The sequence below is a fragment of the Lissotriton vulgaris genome, chromosome 10 (genome assembly GCF_964263255.1).
Source record: "Lissotriton vulgaris chromosome 10, aLisVul1.2, whole genome shotgun sequence".
NCBI lineage: Eukaryota > Metazoa > Chordata > Amphibia > Caudata > Salamandridae > Lissotriton > Lissotriton vulgaris.
The window spans coordinates 1,032,547,993-1,032,566,698 of NC_141698.1; the positions used below are offsets into that span (position 1 = coordinate 1,032,547,993).

The following is an 18,706-nucleotide window of genomic DNA, read 5'->3' on the forward strand; positions in this document are numbered from 1 at the left end:
CACTGCTTGAACACCATCTGTACCTAGATGTCCAGCACTCACCAGAGTCTCAACCCAACGAAGCAACAAAATCCTTTTGGTTGCCAAGAATTAAAACATACAATACCAACCTGGCTCAATGACCTAAACCTTGACGGCTTTGAACCCCAACTTTCACTATATATATAAATTCACTGAAAAAAAACATAGGTTTCACACCAGTTATAGTTAGGTGGAAATTTTACTCGCATAAAACCATTGAAATTCCCACGTTATAGTTAGTTGGACTCACTATAACTTGCGCGTGCAATGCACTGCTGATGACGTCACATATTACATCACTCATGACATGGTCAGTGACATCACTCATGACATCACTGATGACATCTCAAATGACATCACTGATGACAACATCCTTGTGACAAAGTGGCAGACCTCCTATCAGCATAAAATAACCTTTGACACACACATTCAAAAATAGAAACTAACATTTTCTTAAAAAAGGAGAAACCAATACCAATTACAACAACTTATTAGGTAATTCCAACATCCACATACACATCCACTCATTCACCAACAGTTCTATATAGTCAGTCATGCATGTACTTACTCATCATATGTACTCATACACCTATACATCCTGTTACACACTAATACTCATCCATATATTTACTCACACACAAATTCACACATGCAAATAAACTATCAAAAAACAATTTACTTGATTATACTGCTATATGCACACCACTACACATACTTCTACATAAACGGAAACATATTTACTCTCTTAAACAATCAATTATAAAAACACATACTCACTAACCCACCCATACACACAATCATCCACCCATACAGTCTTGCACACATGCTGTCTTCAAAATACATACAAATAGTGAGTCACTCATTCATGCATCTGTGCTCTAAGTAATATCCCCCACCGAACCATACAGACACTGATACTGATACTCAAAAAAACAACTAATAACCCATATACACACTCATGTAGCTACTCACCAACCCATGCAGCCACTTATACACAAAGTGAGACACAGATACAGATATTTAAACATTACTCGCTAATATATGTATTCACTAAGATAAATTTAATAAGTCAGTTAACCAATCAATTTTACACAAAAAAACATCCATTTAGACATTTATTTACCCATTTATTCTTCCATCAACCTTTAGATATACATATATAAAAAATATTTATTTTTCAGAAAGATACACATTCACTGGATGATGTCATCAGTGATGTCATTTGAGATGTCATCAGTGATGTCATGAGTGATGTCACTGGCCATGTCATGAGTGATGTAATCTGTGACATCATCAGCAGTGCATTGCAGGCGCGCCAGTTATAGTGAGTCCAACTAACTATAACGTGGGAATTTCAATGGTTTTATGTCAGTAAAATTCCCCCCCCCACCCCCGCAAATCGGCCCCCACATCAAACCTAGGGGGTCAGGGGGGGTCTACTCTGCCCCCTTATGGTCCTTTCCCCCTTTGTTTTTGCCACCTTTTGTGTCTCGATTTTACCAAGACACAAGATGGCGGCCGCTCTGGACTGTTTGGAATGTTTACAGACACCCGAGAGCCAATCGGCTTTCCGTGCGCAAGTCGCGTGGCGCGCCCGGTGCGCTCCCCGGTGCGCTACCGGAGCGCCCTTATAGATATATATATTTTTTTTAAGCTAAATTACTCAAAATCCACTGTAGCACATATCTTGAGACATAGCAAAGGCACATCGGGCTACCAGTCCCTACGATTTTGCCAAGTTTGGTGAAAATCCATTCAGCTGTTCGGGCTAAAAGTGAGGCCAACCGCCCTATGGAAATTAACATGGGGAAAACACGTTTTGGGACCCCCCTTTTATCTCAGCCCCCGCTTGACGAATCCCCCCCACATTTTCAGGGAAGGAGCGGAGCGGGCCACGAACTTTGAGAAATTCGCAAAGATTCGTCCACCGGTGCCAAAGTTATTCCCATTAGAATGTTGCGGATTTCCTATGGAAAGTAGATACTAACTATAACTACCGACTGGCGACCGCCAGTAGGAGATTATATATATATATATATATCAGTTTCACCTTGTCCACAAGTTAAGCGCACTCGCATCAGGAAAAACCATATGTGAGGCAAAACGAAGCCAGCATGCTGCATTTCATCATCAAAATTGCCCCAATCCGAAACGCGGTGGGCAATTTTGATGATGAAATATATCAATAATGAAATATATATATATCCTGCCGGAAAGACGACACGGACCATCCAGTTAGTGCAATTGTAATCAACTGTTGCAGATATATGACGTTTCGGCTCCGTGGAGCCTTGCTCACTTGACAACGCATGTTATAACTATCTCTGTGTTGCAGTCGAAACGCAACCTGAAGGGAAAGAAAAATATCAAGAAGGGCAATAGCAGCTTTTGTTTGGTCAGCCATTCTAGGTGGAAAAACCTGTCAAAACAAGTTTGACAAAAAAGCTGTGTAAGAATAGTTCTCTTCAGGATATATTTTTGTTTTATTTATTTACAACTAGACAGATGTGATGGAAAATTAATTGTAGGTTTCGAATTCTTACATGTCTGTTCCTTTTCACTTTCTCCTGCTAGGCGAAAATTGCATATAAGCGGGTTATTCTTGATCCCTCTCTCCACTTACTGTGCCAATTGCTCATTGGTAGGGAAAAACATTCTTGTATATTACATTGATCTAATTCTTTTTGGCAAAATGCCTTCCTTTTCTTTTCTCCAACACAAATTTGTCAAGAAAAATGCTAATTTGTCTGTCATAATACTCCAACTTGTTTCTCAAAAATATATTAATCAAAAATTAATGACCTGTTTCTTTTGATATACTTTCATCTGGCTACTCACAGGGTATAGCCTGGATCCTATGGCACAGCAGGAAAGGGGCCCATGGCTGGGCATGGTCTTAGCCACTCCAGAGTGGCTAGTACCACACTGAGAAGGCCTAACAAGGCCAGAACTGTTTTTGTGTTGTTTATGTTCTCGGCAGGATGGCATCTCATCTGGCAGTTCGAGATGGACTCTTCCCATGTGGGGGAGGGACAGTACTAATTTGTGTAAGGTGGCCTCTAGAGTCACAACGTAGACTAAAAACAGATGGTTTGGAATGCTACCTTGCTAGTGGTTTAAACCCTGTGCTAACATTCCTCCCATCATCTTTTTGTGTGTTAAGAAAGGCAATGATGTCTGCAAAATCAAGATGGAGAAATCTTCATCTTATCCAATTGGAAAAAGAATGGTGCAAGAGACAGCCATATAAACAAATTGATTTTGGCTCGCCCTTCTATGTAAAGCAAGGATTGAGTTTGAAGTCAAAGAAAGTAAATATGTGCCTGGAGGTGGTAATTCAGAGCGGCAGAGTGCCTTTGCCCTGGTAGTAACATCTTGCAGAGTAAGAGTATTGCAATGAACAAGTAACTCTATCCATATAGGCAGGCGCTGTACCGAATATGCATGGCTTTGTCTAAAGGAAGCAGTATCCATGGCTATAAAAACTACTGTAAACACATATAACGTTACCCAGCAGAGAGCTAGCCTCCAAGAATAGAATACGTTTTATCAACAAAAGCGCCGCAGTCTGGATATAAATGATCAAATCTCAGCTCTGAGGTCACCTCATAATGTATGGAAGTGATCAGTGGCAGGCAATTGTCTCATCTCTTGGCGATAGTCAGACATGTTTTGCACAACTATACGCCACCCTTGACTGCAGGATTGATGACATTAACACGGTTAATGCGTAATGTGTCCAAGATGCAATGTTCAGATGTGGAGATGTAGCAAATATCCTTTCTCTGATCCTTAAATGATTCAACATTTCTGAGTACCATCCTTTCAAATTTCATCCTATAGTGTAGAATAAACATGTTCTTGAATGTTTCTCAGTTTATGTGGTGAATATATCCAGCTCAGCTTGATCGTAATCTGTTGCTTATAATGATGTTCATGCACATAGGCCATTACATTAATTGTTGCTTTAAACTTTTATGTTTTATGAATGAACCCAAAGGGACCACTGCATGAACATAATTATTGTATAACCACGATCTTAGGAATATTGGGTAGCCCTTAGTACATTTTGTTACTTCATGACTTTACGTGATTGCACTGCTAATTTGCCAGCCAGTGCACTCTACTTACTGCAGCTTTGACATACATTTTACCATGTTGTGGAGTGAAATCTAAAGCGGTAAAATGGTTTTTGGAGGGGGTAAAAAAAAAATTGTAGTATGTGGTAGGTAGTCTTGTTATTGCTACCTATAGTTTTTAAGAAGTTGTCTAACTATCACAAATCAGATATCCAGTAATAAGAAGATGGTTTTGTTTTACAGTGACAAAAAGAAAATGCTTGTATGTAGGCTTTATAGTGAGAAACAATAGGTTAGATGTATTTTAGATCAAGTTTATTTGGCCAACGTGAAAATTATGGTATATCATGGTTATGTGCCCACATGCATCAAGCATTTTTGGAGTCGCAAACGGTGCGATTCCTTAAAATCGGCCGTTTGCGATTCCAAAAATGCTTTTTGGGATGCATCATTGCTTTTTCTTGAAAATCGCTAATTTTGCGATTTTCAAAAATGCGATTGCATTTAAAGAATCGCAATTTTGCGATTCCTTAAATGCAATGCATCATTCTTTTAAAAATTGCGATCTTGAAGATTGCAAGTGCAAATTACCACGAGGTTCAACCTCGTGGTAATTTGCGAAAAATGTTTAAAATGCTCAAATTAGCATTTTAAACACTTTCATGTTACAGACACACATGTCCTTAGGACATGTGTGTGTGAAACATCCATTTTGAAATACATTTCTGGGGTGCAGGGGGGGGTCCTTTGGACCCCCCTCTGCACCCATGGAATGCATCAACATTTTGCGAATTCCAATTTGCGAATTCGCAATTACCATTGATTCCTATGGGCCTTTTGGCCCATAGGAATCAATGGGAATTGCGAAATCCCAAATTGGAATTCGCATAATATTTGCGATTCGGTAAAAATTGCGATTTTTACCGAATCGCAAATATTATCCACTTACAATAATGCATCCCGTTTTGCGATTCCATATTTGCGATTCGGTAAAAATCGCAAATTTGGAATCGCAAAACGGGAGTTTGATGCATGTGGGCAATGGTGTTTTCTGTTATTGTCTTCCCTTCCCTTCCTCGTATTAGTCCACTTATGTAGGTTGACCTTCCTGGTTGTAGGATTGCAAAATGTGATTGCTGTGATAAAACACGTACCTTGGCACAATTGAGGTTGTCTCCTATACTATGGAAATTTGTCACTTTCACTCCTACAACTTTTCTTACAACACCAACACTTTGGTGGCTATTTCATTTGCTTGGCTTTCATGTGCTCGGGTAAAATTCAAATATTCCATCAGCCACAAAACATCATGTTCTTTGTTGAACAGTTTTACATGAATAATGAATGCCCTTTTTAGAATCTGTGCACATAAAATGTCCTTAAGTCGTTCTTAAAAGTATGTGTAAATCATCCTATTTTAATGATCACTTATTCTGCCAAATATTGGACAGCTCTTTGCTCTTGTTGGCAAGCCCCTATCTCTGCATACATACAAAATCTATGAAACTACTTTTATTTTCTCTTTTGAGGTAGTTCAGGCCCAGAATTCGGATCCCTTGAAGTCGAAGCAGCAGCTTGATCTTGAGCGGGCCCATTTTCTGGTGACTCAAGCGTTTGACGAAGATGACCAGGGGAATGCAGAAGAGGCCATTGAGCTGTACTCGGAGGCTGTGGAACTGTGTTTGCAAACAGTACGTTAAATCTTCAGCTTAGCTTGGTGGAATTATGTTCTGGTAAGAAATTGTTCCCCTTAAATCAAGTGAATGTGTTCATAGACTCCGGCTAAAAACGTTGTACCTGTTGTTGGAACATAAGATTATTCTCGAGGACTTATTTCCAGTGAAGCTGAAGTTTAAGAATAGATAAAAATGAACAAAAGTCCAAAGCAGAGATAGACGTGAAATTCATGGGTAAAAAATTATCTAAAAGTTTTCTGTGTGTGTCCTAGAGCTGTGTTGAACCTATGAAAATTCGATGTTTAGTTAGAAAGTGTAGATAGCTTTTGAGCCTTAATTTCCTGTGTCATTATTTAATGTTGAGTCAGGGGTTCAAGCGTTTTCAATCTTAACAAAAACCTGTGGTCTGCTCCAAACATCAGAGAAACACTAAATACAAATATGTATTTCCTTACAGAGGTAGCATTTTCCCCTCTATAATTAAGGTTGAGCATTTTGGGGAATTCATGATTTTAGGGTCCCAGCGATCAACCTGCAGAAACCTTTCTCCAAAATATTTCTTCATCAACAGGTCTAAAGTTGATGCAGGCTTGAAAAATAACTTTTTGCCGTTCAACCTTCTATATAGAGGTTTGTTGGTTTAGAAAGAACTAAACAACTACTGAGAGTAGGTTCACCAAATTTAGTAGACAGTTCTTACTCGGCTTAGTTTGCTTGTGAATGCTTCCTATAGTGTTGTAAATGTAAATGTACAGGAATTTATATAGCGCAAATCACCAAGCGGTTTCTAAGCGCTTGCTTAGGGAACCCGTCCTGGTATTCCCCTGTGAGATAACCCCAGCAGGGTATCCGCAAGGTGAAAGCCAGGCATCCCGCCGCAAGGGGCCCTTGTGGAGATTAAGCAAGCTATTGCCCAGAGTCGCAGAGTGTGAACCCGTGAATCGAGTAGGCACCGGAGCGAGAATTGTCGAGTCCATGGACATTTTAGGACTCAAGACCCCGCCGAGCCGGGAATTGAACCCTGGTCCCAGGCTGACCTCTACTTCCAGGTCTGCCTCCTCTAAGCAGTGAGCCACACTTCTCCTTTTGTCTATCTATTTGTTTAGATAAGCGACTATAGATGTTTAGAAATATGTGCTGCGTAGATGCAGCAGTTAAGGTTACTGTGGTTCTTATGTTTTGCATCATAAACAAAGAACCCAGTCACTTTAACCATTTTATGGGTGTTTTTATGATTTTAGAAGGGATGTATTCTCCTGTAGTTTGGCCCGTGACCAAAGTAAGAACCCATTGTGCACAGCCATCAGGTGTGTTCATTGGAATGTGACCAGCAAATATAAATATGAAGGGAAACAGCCATTACAACAAGGTTTTTACCATGTTGTACCTTTACCATGCATGTTTTTAGAACGCATATGCTTTTACAACTTATACCTTTACCATACATTTAAGGTACATTTGGGGATGTGGGGGTCTGCCCCACAAATACATTGTGTGTGTGTCCCTGCGTTGTTCTGTCACACGACCAAGTATGAATATATTTACAAATATAGTTTTGACTAAATTACATTTCCAGTGTTAGAAGTGGAAAGTATGAGAAATCTTCCCTATAACCGGTCAGTCTGGCCTACACAAATAACTTTTATCCTTCCTTTCACACTATTTGCAAGCAGAATACATGTTCCATTGAAAGAAGGGCTGCAGACCCACGCTGATGATGCCTGCTTAACACTATTTTTATGATTCCAGTTTGGGAACCATCAATTCTTTAGCATTTTCCCTGCATGAACATTGTGAAGGGTGGAATTGTAGCTGGGCTCTTGCTAATTTCAAAGTAAGGCTTTGGAAAAACGTCTCTAGTTCCCTAATTTGCTCTTGCAATTGCATGCCAGCCCTTGACACTTCATGTCATCCTATCCTGTAGAGAAATGACTGCTATAGAAGAACTGGCTTCTTTGCTGTCCTCATGACAAGGGACAAAAGGTTGGTGCAGTCCAGGCAAGTTGCAGGCTCTTTTTTCCAACGAGAAGTGTATTTATGGTTGCAAGTAAGGTTTGAAAATATGGTCATATAGTTAAACTGCTTATTAAAAGAAAAGAACAGGCACTGCCCTTGTTATCATCTAGCATTTGTAGGAAAATAGTCATGTGAAGGGGTTGATTCCATTTTAGGTAGATAGTCCAGGCCGTAAAGCTCAACTTCTGTAATGGAAGTGCAAAGATTTATTAGAAAAGGCAGTATTTGGTTCAGTTTCTGCACCCACCTGACCATCATTCAGCACAGCCAAATAATGCACGTTAGAAATTGGAAATGTAAATTATTGAGAGAACTTTTGAGATATTGGGGAGCTATGAGTACAGTGAGATTGAAATGGTTACAGGTACTTCTTTTTAAGCCAAGTAATTGAACTTCTCACTTACCAGAGAACTTGTTTTTCATTATATAACTCCACCAAGTTTGTATGTCTTACCCTCTTTTCTCTTGCTTGATGCTCAGGCCTTGTGTTTGCAAACTAGACGGTTCCTTGTAGTGTGCTTTGCTGCTTCTCCACTTCTTAATTGAATATACTGCTGCTTAGTCATCTATATCGTAATTTTGGCTTTTGATGTGTTTGCCTCCAAACTGCTTCCTACAAATCACTGATCCTTTAGTTTGTGAAATGTGTTTTTTAACCCCGTTCCTTTCCAGCATTAGTTGCTGGGTGACACAAGAGGGCTATGTACTTTAAAATGACTTGTCACTACCAATTGGTGCATCATCATTTAAAAAATAAATCTCTAAATTAAATTAAGCATAACATAAACATACTCTTTATTTGATCCGTGAATCCTGTATTTTTAAACTTATAGTTACAAACAATCCAATAGTTCTGTAATTGCACAGGCTCAATCTGTACTTTGATTTAGATGCTCTGCTTTATTGAAATGTTTAATTTTATGATATAATTTGATTTTTGCCTGGTAACAATTGTTGTTCTTAATACACAAGCTATATAAATACAAATGTTTTTTCTGTATTGATTTGAATACACATTAATAAAATTAAGCTACATCTTTTGGTTGCCAGCTTTTAGGGATTATTTATAACTGCAATGAAAATTATAGTTGCTGTTCAATCTTTGCTTCCTTACTCCTGAATTCTTAAATAAACTTCTTCATGGATTGGGATTGTGTCTGGCGGTGATGGTCTGTGAAGTCCTCCTGCTTCAGACCTTTTTTCTTTTCTTCTCCATTTAAGTCGAACGACACTTCCGATCAAACCCTGCAAATGAAACTGAAGCAGCTGGCTCGCCAGGCCTTAGACAGGTAAGTCACCTTGCATATGCTTGTTCCGAATTGTTTAGCATGCACTGTATACTTAGTTATGCACTTTACCTTCATTCCATGCTAACTAGATCAGATTCTCTTCTTGTACACTGTGTCCATTGGGCATTTGCGGATCTAAAATTAGCACTGTTACTTTCATAGACTGGTTGCATTTCTTTGAGCTGTGTGTCACCTTTTTATACCAGATCCCGTGCTTACTTGGTGGATATGTAGACATTGTAAGATGGTTCACTGTTAACTTATTTTTTCACACCAAGTTTTTCCTTTGTGTTTCGTTTTGACTGGCTATTTGGTATTCATCGTAGTGGAATATTATGAGGAAATTAAAAAATGTTGAATGTTCCGCTCCGTTATGTTTTAAGTAAGATGGAAGTAAATAAAAAAAATGCCACTCCTAGCATACTTCCACCACTTCTCAGGGACCAGGTCTCCACTGTCATGAAGGTTGGCCTTAATACCACAGATTAGCCTTTGACAAGCCATGCCAAGCCAGCTGTACCAGAGTCTTATGTTTTATTTTAATGTCTGGTCTGATACAGCCACCTGTCCTTCAGTGCTTACCCACACAGTGCTGCCTCAATCTAAAAACAAATCCTCCTTGTTAGGCTTGAAGCTGAGACCAGAGTCACAAGTATTGTCAAGTGATTCGAGAGCTGTTTGCGAACTGTTGATTTTATTGATACAGAAAAAACGGTTTACTTACATGATGGCTTTTAAGATCCATCTCCGAGTAATATACTCATCAAATCTTTTCCCTCCTCTCTATGGCTTGTGCCTAGTGGTAATTGGGAGTACATTGTTCACATAACAAGCTGCATTACTAAATAAGAGTGACATTGGACTACAACTTTAACTTCAATATTTTTCACTGAGACAGACTGACTGCCTACTTCCTCTCCTGTTGCATAAACATGATCTCCACTTAGTTTCCAGCTTTGTCTTTGCTTTTATGCTTGGTAAGTGCTATGGCAGCAAAGAAATTAAAAGTACCATTCATAAAAAGACAGTTGTGATAACGTATTGCTTAGTCGTAGTTTCTATTTTAGGCCGGATGGACAAAGCCCTGCGCTAGATAGTCAGAAATTTGTCTCCTAGGATTACACCATATGTGAAATATTGTTTTTAGTTTTTAGGGATTCACATAGCATCCAAAGAGTACTCCATAACATTAGGCTTTGGATTTTTGGCTCCAATGTGTAAAATGTAAAAATCTGCATTTTCCAACAGGTGGAATTTATGCATCCATAACAGTAACTCAATTAAATGAATATATATAATTTTTTTCTCCAAAGGAACTTTACGCTACTCTCTCCTCGTTAAATCTGGGTGATGTTGTCTTCTCATTGCCCTACTAGAAACAGGCTATCTTTATCAGGAGAATATTATTGTGTATTGATAAGGTGGGAAACTTAGATGCCCTCTACATCCTCCTTAAGATTGTTCATGATTGTCAAACTGAAAGTAAGAGTCCATAATGACCTACAGTACTGAGGGTATAACTGGTGAATAGCATCTCCTTTTATGTTCGAAATCAGTAATCTGACTCTCCGACATTTTTTGTTGTGTGAAGCTTTAGTTTTTTTTTTATATATAAACCCACTTTCAGTTGAAAACGTGACACTTGTTTGCTCAAAGCTGAGGTGGTTTATAGTTGCAAGTATACAAAAATGTTATATTCCAAGGCACACAGGTAATCGCAATGTTGTTTTTGTGTTACACTAGAAGGAGATCTAACCGCGTTTTACAGGTCGATAACGTCATCTGCAAGCCAAAAGAATGCGGCAAAAGACAGTACTAGTGTTCACTGTTCTTCTACATTTTGTGGATCCAGGCAAACTAATCTTGTGAATGTGAAAAACACACAAATAACCTATATTTACATTGTTTTGTTCCTTTAGAGCGGAGTCGTTGAAGGATTCTATGGCCAAGCCTTCTAAAGAGAAGCAACCTTCAAATCAACCAGTTCAGCCCACCAGAACCTTCTTTCCTCTAGGACCGGACTTTTCCTTAAATGACAAACAACTGCCAGTCCGAGCAGCTGCCAATACAGAACCTTCACGCCCCAAGTATACCTCGGAGGAGATTGAGGTGCTAAGGTGCGGCTAAGGGGGCTGGGGTACTACCTGGTATAGAATATAAGTTGAGGAATCAATTTTGAAGTTCTGTTTTGTACATTGATTTGTAGGAATAACATTGACTAATTGAATATAACCATGAAAGTTGTTAGCGAATAGTATATGCAAGTTATTCAAAGACAATACCTACATCTGGCTTCGATTTGCTGATCTCAAATGGAATTGCGTGCAATTAATATTTGTTTTTTTACTCTGTGGGTACGAGGTAGTCATTTACATTATGTGTGTTGAATCTGTTTGTGTGGATTCCAGTAAGGTTAAGGTCAAATCCATAATTATCTGAATCCTTAAGGTAGGTTTAACATATTCTAGATGGATACGAAAGATTGGAATAATGCATATGCCGCCCAAATTTATTAGCGGTTTATTTTAGCGGGCTAATGATACCTTATCCATCACTATAAACATTTAATGCACTCATTAGGAATGAGTCAGAAGGAGCATTACTTGAATAACGAGCAGCCTCTCACTAAATGTGCTGTGGGGGTAGGATTTTCCCCCAACTGTCTCCCAGCATGTAGCACTATTTTCGTAGCATAGATTGCACCCTTGTGTGTAAAGTGGATGCAAGGATGCATAATGAGCTAAGAAACTGAGATAAATGTAGCAGAATACAAATAGCCAGCGCAAGCGGTCGCTTGTGCTCTTGCGGCATTATTCCACCCCCGCCCAATTACTCTCAATTATGCAAGCAGGAGTAACAGTATAATTATCAGTAACTCTGCGTCTAACAGTAATGCTTAATTACCAAAATTACTCCTGCGTAATTAAAATACCTGTCGGACCTAGTAATGTTAGTACTCCGGGCATAACACAGGCCCCAGCAGGCTCTGCAGCGCAGTCGGGTCCCCTAACCTTCAGTGTTTGGGGTCCCCATTCATCCCAAGTCCAATGAATGCCTGCTAGATATTAGACTCTGGGACCCCCTCATCACATTCTTCAAGGGGTCCCCACCATTTTGAGCTATGCCGCTGTTAAAGCTGCAGGTAGAGTGCCTTATTGGGCAGATTAGAAAATGGAGCTTCCCTGCTCACATCTGCAAAATCAGTCACACCCTCGTAGCCTGAGTAATCAGTCCCCCTGCAGATTGACGCCTCATACACTTCTAGGTGTTATTGCTGGGAGGTGGCCTTAGTTTCCTTATTGGCGTGACACTACTGAAATGTCAGACCTTTCATCTCAAGGGGCGGGGAGTGGGACTCTGTTACAGTCACGGAGCTAGCATCCACTCTGCTTTCCTGTCTACACAAGACCCAGGTCCGCGCAGGTAAGAAGCTTGTGACCCAGTGACCTGAGTTTGAAAGGTCAAGCTAACTTCTTAACTAAAACCTGCAATTTTTATATGAGAGTGTTGGCTTACTTCAGACCTTTCATGTCTGAAGAGGGGCAAGCCAGCATCATATGAGATATAGTGGGTTTAAAATTGAATTACTGTTGTCAGTATTTTTTACTGATGCAACTAAAAAGTCTTGGTCACCCATTAAAGATACCGACTTAGGGATAAGACTCGCCTTTCCTGTTACCTCTGTGACCAGCTTATTGCTGTCCAGCATTTATCGAGTGAGGTTCAGTGATCCGAAACATCTTTCAATGGAATAAAACTTTGTGAGAACCTACCTGTAACATACAGTTCATTGAGTCTCATGCTATTTTTCTAAAATATTTGAACATGTACTTGTAACTTAATGGTATTGGTATGTATCCACAGCAATTTATCTGTGAATTATAGATTATTTATTTTTGATTGTTTAGAATTTGTATTCCTTTTGTATTTTTGTGTGCTGCTGAGCAACAGTTTATGGCACTTAACATATATAAAAGCACATGAGGAGCTAAAGTATGGTTCAGTTGATGAGCGTCCACACCGGCAGGCGTGTACTGCATTGTTTTATCTGTCTGTTCTGGTGCGCTATCTAACAAGATAAAGTTGGAAAATAATTAATTTTTCACACCATGTGTCTTAACTTTGTATGCTAAAAAGCTACTCTGTACCTGAATAACTGTGTATATATCTTATGTTTTTCAGGAGGACGTCAAAGATTAATGGTGTTGAATATGTCCCTTTTATGGCAGTTGATCTGAGGGAGCGATTTGCGTTTCCAGTACCATATTCGTAAGTGTGTACATGTTCAGTTTCTTTGGTAGCTCTATTTATATTGTAAAATATACCCTTTGTCCCTACACTTAAAATCACATCATACTCTGCTTTGAATAAGGACTTATCGATGTTGCAATTTGACCGGTTTGTTATTACAAATTGGCAAAGTGGGTTGTATTAGCTAAAAACCTTTTTTTATTTTTTTATTAATCTTTTACCTTTTCTATATTTCCCCAGTGAGCTCTAGTCACCTTTCATTTAATTTGTATTGTTGTTTACATGTTTTCATGTATTAATGTATTTAGTTGATTTGTATGTGTCTTACTCTTGTGGTATTGGGTTCTCCAGGCCTACATACTCCGCAGAATACCCTCTACACCAGTATTTCCCAAACTGTGGTCCGCGGACCCCCAGGGGTCCGTGACACATTCCTAGGGGGTCTGTAGGCAACAGTTTTAAAAGCACAGAAACGTTTCTTGTATAATTAGCAGCTTTCCAGCCACAATAAAAGTGTCAAGAGAATGCCAGTGATTAATGTACCTGCTGGAGAACAGGAGAGATTTGTTCAGTGGCAGCTTTGATTTAACTAATGTAGCACAGAGGGTTAATGTGCCTACTGCAAAGAACGTGTAACATGCATCTTAAAAAGCAGTATTTTATGGGCCTAGGTTCCTGGTTACTGCTTTTGTCACAGAGATTCTTTTGTTACTGTGCACTTCATAAGTGACAATCGTAATCTAGCAGAGGGACCTATAAACTGTCATCAAAGAGCTGCTTGCAAACTGCATGGTAACAGTTAGTAACTTATATTTTGTCCCAGTTATTCATTATCCTGGTGCTGCTAAAAAGATATTTTTGGGTGGAAATACATTTTTAATGTTAAAGTCAATGCTAGCCACTGTGTTATGTTCTGAATCCTGAGTTTGTGCTTTTCCAGACCAAGCACTCTTTAAACATTTTATGTACACACTGATTTACATGTATGACTCAATGTCTCTATATGTGTGTGATGTAAAGTGATCTGACATCCTACAATGGTATGAGAGATGCTGTAAAACAAATGAAATACATGTGACAGAGGGGCTATTACTTCAATATAAAATACTAAGAGCCAGATGTACGATCTGTTTTTATATGCGCGAACGGGCCCGCGAACCCGTTTGCGCATGCATAAACCTATTGGGCCATGTACATAGCCTATTTCGCGAGTCGCAATTTGTTTGCGACTCTCTAAATTGGTTTTGCAACTTTCTATTAGGAAGGGGCATTCCCTTCCAAATAGCGAGTCTCAAAACCATGTACAAATGTTTTGCGGTCGCAAAACAGTCACAATTACCACCTACTTCAAGTAGATGGTAATTCATTCGCAAATGGGAAGGGGTCCCCAGGGGACCCCTTCCCCTTTGCAAATGCATGCAAAATTATTTTTTAAGGGCAGGCAGTGGTCCCAGGGACCTCTGCCTGCCCTTAGAAAATGAAAAGAAAACGTTTCATTTTGCTTTTTTTTTAAAATGCATGGTAAACAGTCTGCATTTTTTGGAAAAAACTGCTTTATTTAAAAGCAGTCCGAGACATGGTGGCCTGCAGAGCCCAGCAGGCCACATTCGCTGGGAGGGCTGGCATTCCCAATGGGCTTGCAAATTGCGGGAGGCTCATTAATATTAATGAACCTCGCAATTTGCGACCCCATTGGGAATCCCAAACAGTGTTAAACAAACTGTTGTACATTTCATTTAGCAACTCGCAATTTACCACTCGCAATATGTCGCCAATTGCGAGGCGCTAAATGAAATCGTCGTACATCTGGCCCCAAAATCCTTAGTACTTGTTTTGTGTATTACTGTTTTAATGTTTGAAATTTAACTCATACATATTGCTTGGGGGTCCCCGGCTTCCAGTCGTGACTCAATGGGGGTCCTCAGGAGTCAAAAGTTTGGGAACCACTGCTCTACACCATAACAGATGTTGGCACGGAAACTAGAAAATGCAAAAGACAAGTTTATTAAGACCCCATGGGGTGGTGGTACATTCCTACAGCACCCTTCAGTAATGCAAGAAGTATCACACCGAACATCGGTGCAAGTCCTTCTTTTATACAGTTTTTACAGTAATTAAAATATAGGCGGTACACAGTTACAGAGGTTTAGGTACATATATGGTCAATTTTGGAACACAGCCAACTCGTGCACACTGGATACAAAGGCATAAAAAGAATAATATCCCAATTATTACACATAGAATCGTCAGCAACTTCCAACCCCAGGTACTAAGTATTGACCAAAACCACCCCGAAAATGTCCATGTACCATTATCAGGATGTATTTCAGCAGCAATTTTATGTAATTTGGATATGGCATCATACACAGAAGGTGAATTATCTGGCACATATACACAACAACTACTTCCTATAATGCGCCATGCTCCTCCACGATCAGCTAATACTACATCTAATACCATTCTGTTTTGGAGCGTTACAATTCTGGTAATCTGAAGTTCCTCTGTTAAGTTTCCTAGAGCAAAAGCGGTATCATTAGCAACAGCTTCTACAACACAAGTTAACCGTCTTATTTTTCGACTGTTCAAAGCAGCTCCAACAAACGAAAATAGGCCCAAATTAAAATCGACATATTGTTGCAACGCAGTGTCAGTTTGGTCAATGTCTTCAAGAACTAATGCTCTCTTTGCCCTTCAATATGAAGTCGTGGTAAAGGACATAATTGTTATGATACATAGGTGGGGCAATAAACACAGGGGGTAATACAAAAGATATATAACATGTTCCTAACCATCCTATAGGGAGACGATGATAGCCTTTACTTCCACATATAAAGTACGTATTTCGGGAGGCCACAAATGAAATGCCATTTGCAGTGTCAAAGGTAAGAGTGGTGTTACATTCACTTCTGCCGACTGGGATTGTACCTTTATTACGAACACAGAGATCAGCTTTGGTATTGATAACAGTAATTACATGTGAACTGGACATATTTACATTCCTTTGATTATTATAAACTCGTGGTGCTGACATGTTGTCGGGGCGGTACTCCTCCCATTCAAACTTAGTTCCTTCAGCTTGCGGATAACCATCTCGATCATTGTAGCATATTTTGTTAAGTTGAAAAAGCAGCCCACCTTTCGTTGGCCATCGCAAAGTGAATAGGAGTGTGTACCAGGCATTGCAAGAGCCATTATGGGAAAACGGGAGTGGGATAAGTGGTGTGCCCCCTTTCTTTTGATGTCCAGGCAACATCCCACATACCCAGCAGTTCGAAGTGTTAGTCATATTGTGGGTGTGATGCAGAATCTGAATAAAACTGTTGTTCAAATAAGTTTGTCGGTGTCGCTCTTCATGATAAGGCAAAGTAAAATGGAAATGTTCAGATGGAATCTGGGTAGTTGGCAATAAATGTTCTCGTACCGTACCACAAGTTCTACTACCCAAGCTATCACAGCTATCACAACAATTGTCAGTACAAATAGTACTGCACCAAGAATTCTCTTGTCTCGCACTGCAGAAGATGCCATAGTTCAAAGTTCAAAATGTCTCAAAAACATAACTAAAAAATAAAAATATGAGTGCTGAGCTCCGAGGTAGCCGTTGGTTTCTTCTCCGAGATTCAAGACGGGTGTCGCTACACTTGGCAGAACAGATCCCCCCCCTTGATATTCCCGGCTTCCGTTTCACAAACCTGGAGCGGTAACTCAACCAGTCTCGCACAAAAACAACTGCTTATCGTGGTCGTAGGTTGTATCTCTCTCTTCCAGAGACGGTGTGGTCCGGGAAGGCTCCCTCCGATTCGGCAAAGGTTACAGCTGGGCTCTTCTCCTCGTCCAAGATGTCTCGATAATCAGACAGCACAGTTGGGCTCACCAGATCCGGAGAGACACGGCGGCAGTGAGTAGAGTGCACCCACGCTTCCTGTTGGTAGCTCGCACAGCCGTTCGAGTTGCAAGCAGTACCTGCTCGGGGCCACGCCACCTCGGTTCCAAGCTGCTTGTTCTCTCGAAGGACCGGATCATGACATGGTCCCCGGGACGAAGATTGTGAGCCTCTCCAATGGAATTGTCGGGGAGCGCTTCTCGAACTTGTTGATGAATAGAGAGTAAATCATTTGTTAATCGTGCCAAATAATCGTTCATCATTATACAAGGCACATCATGTAACAATCGAGGCTTAGGAACTCCCCATATATTCATAGGCCTTCCGAACACCACTTCATAAGGTGTGAGGCCAGTTTGGGAATGGGGCACTGATCTGATAGATAGTAATGCCAATGGCAGGGCATCTGGCCATTTCAAAGACGTGGATGCCACAATCTTTGCTAGCTTCAATTTCAGAGTAGCATTATTCCGTTCAACGAGACCTGCTGACTGAGGATGGAACACAGCATGAAATTTCTGCTGAATTCCCAATCCTTTCATCACGTATTCCACAATTTTCCCAACAAAATGAGGACCATTATCGCTCCACAAAAATTTACAAACGCCGTATCGAGGGAAGTACTCTTTGAGCAAAACCTTAGCTGTTGTCAACGCTGTATTATCCGTCGTGGGGAAGGCCTCAATCCATTTACTGAAAGCACACACCACCACTAAGACATACTTAAGGTTATTACAACGCTCAAGCTGGATGTAATCCATTTGCAGTACTTCAAACGGTGCAGTAGGTGGAACAAACCCTCCTTTCGGAGTATGTGTCCCTTTTGCAGGATTGTGCTGTAAACATATCAGACAGGTCTGTACCACTCTTTTGGCCGTATTGGCAATCTCAGGATGCTCCCAAACTCGCGTTAGCAATCGAGTAATTACGAGAGCTCCAACATGTGCCAATCCATGTGTCATTTGGACCATCGCTTGCAAGTAAGCTGCAGGCAATTTCCATCTTTCCATATCTTTGCTTCGCCAACAACCCTCATCATCCAGCACTCCCTCAGCTGCCCAGGTTGCAAGTTCTGCTTCAGACGCTGATTTCTGAATGTCTAGTATCTCCTCTCTAGCATCATGCCATCGCTCAGCGTGTGATTTCACTACATACATTGGGGAGTCATTTCGTAACATAGCCGTTTGTCTTGCTATACTGTCTGCAAAAGCGTTACCTTGTCCCACTTTGTCAGTGACCTTTTTATGTGCACTGCATTTGATTATCGCCACTTTCTTTGGACAAAGTAACGCATTTAAAAGATCACGCACTAGTTCTCCATGCATAATGTGTACTCCATGCGAAGTCAAAAACCCACACTCTCTCCAGAGTAGGCCAAAATCATGCGCTACTCCGAAGGCGTACCGGCTGTCTGTGTAGATGTTCACACATAAGCCAGCACTCAATTCGCAGGCTCTTGTCAAGGCTATTAGCTCCGCTGCTTGGGCCGAT

General features: G+C 40.3%; 1 protein-coding gene across 3 annotated transcripts in view; it reads left to right on the forward strand.

The window, feature by feature from the left end:
* Positions 1 to 18,706, forward strand: part of CAPN7 (calpain 7) — a 291,586-nt gene that overhangs the window by 60,573 nt on the left and 212,307 nt on the right. The window contains exons 3-6 of one of the 3 annotated variants that reach the window (XM_086942071.1): positions 5,634 to 5,791; positions 9,014 to 9,081; positions 11,001 to 11,198; positions 13,264 to 13,350. In XM_086942071.1, coding sequence (XP_086798197.1) covers positions 5,634 to 5,791; positions 9,014 to 9,081; positions 11,001 to 11,198; positions 13,264 to 13,350 — 511 coding nt within the window. Of the gene's footprint in view, positions 1 to 5,629; positions 5,834 to 9,013; positions 9,082 to 11,000; positions 11,199 to 13,263; positions 13,351 to 18,706 lie in introns of all 3 variants that reach the window. The other 2 variants (XM_086942073.1, XM_086942072.1) reach the window with 2 other exon arrangements.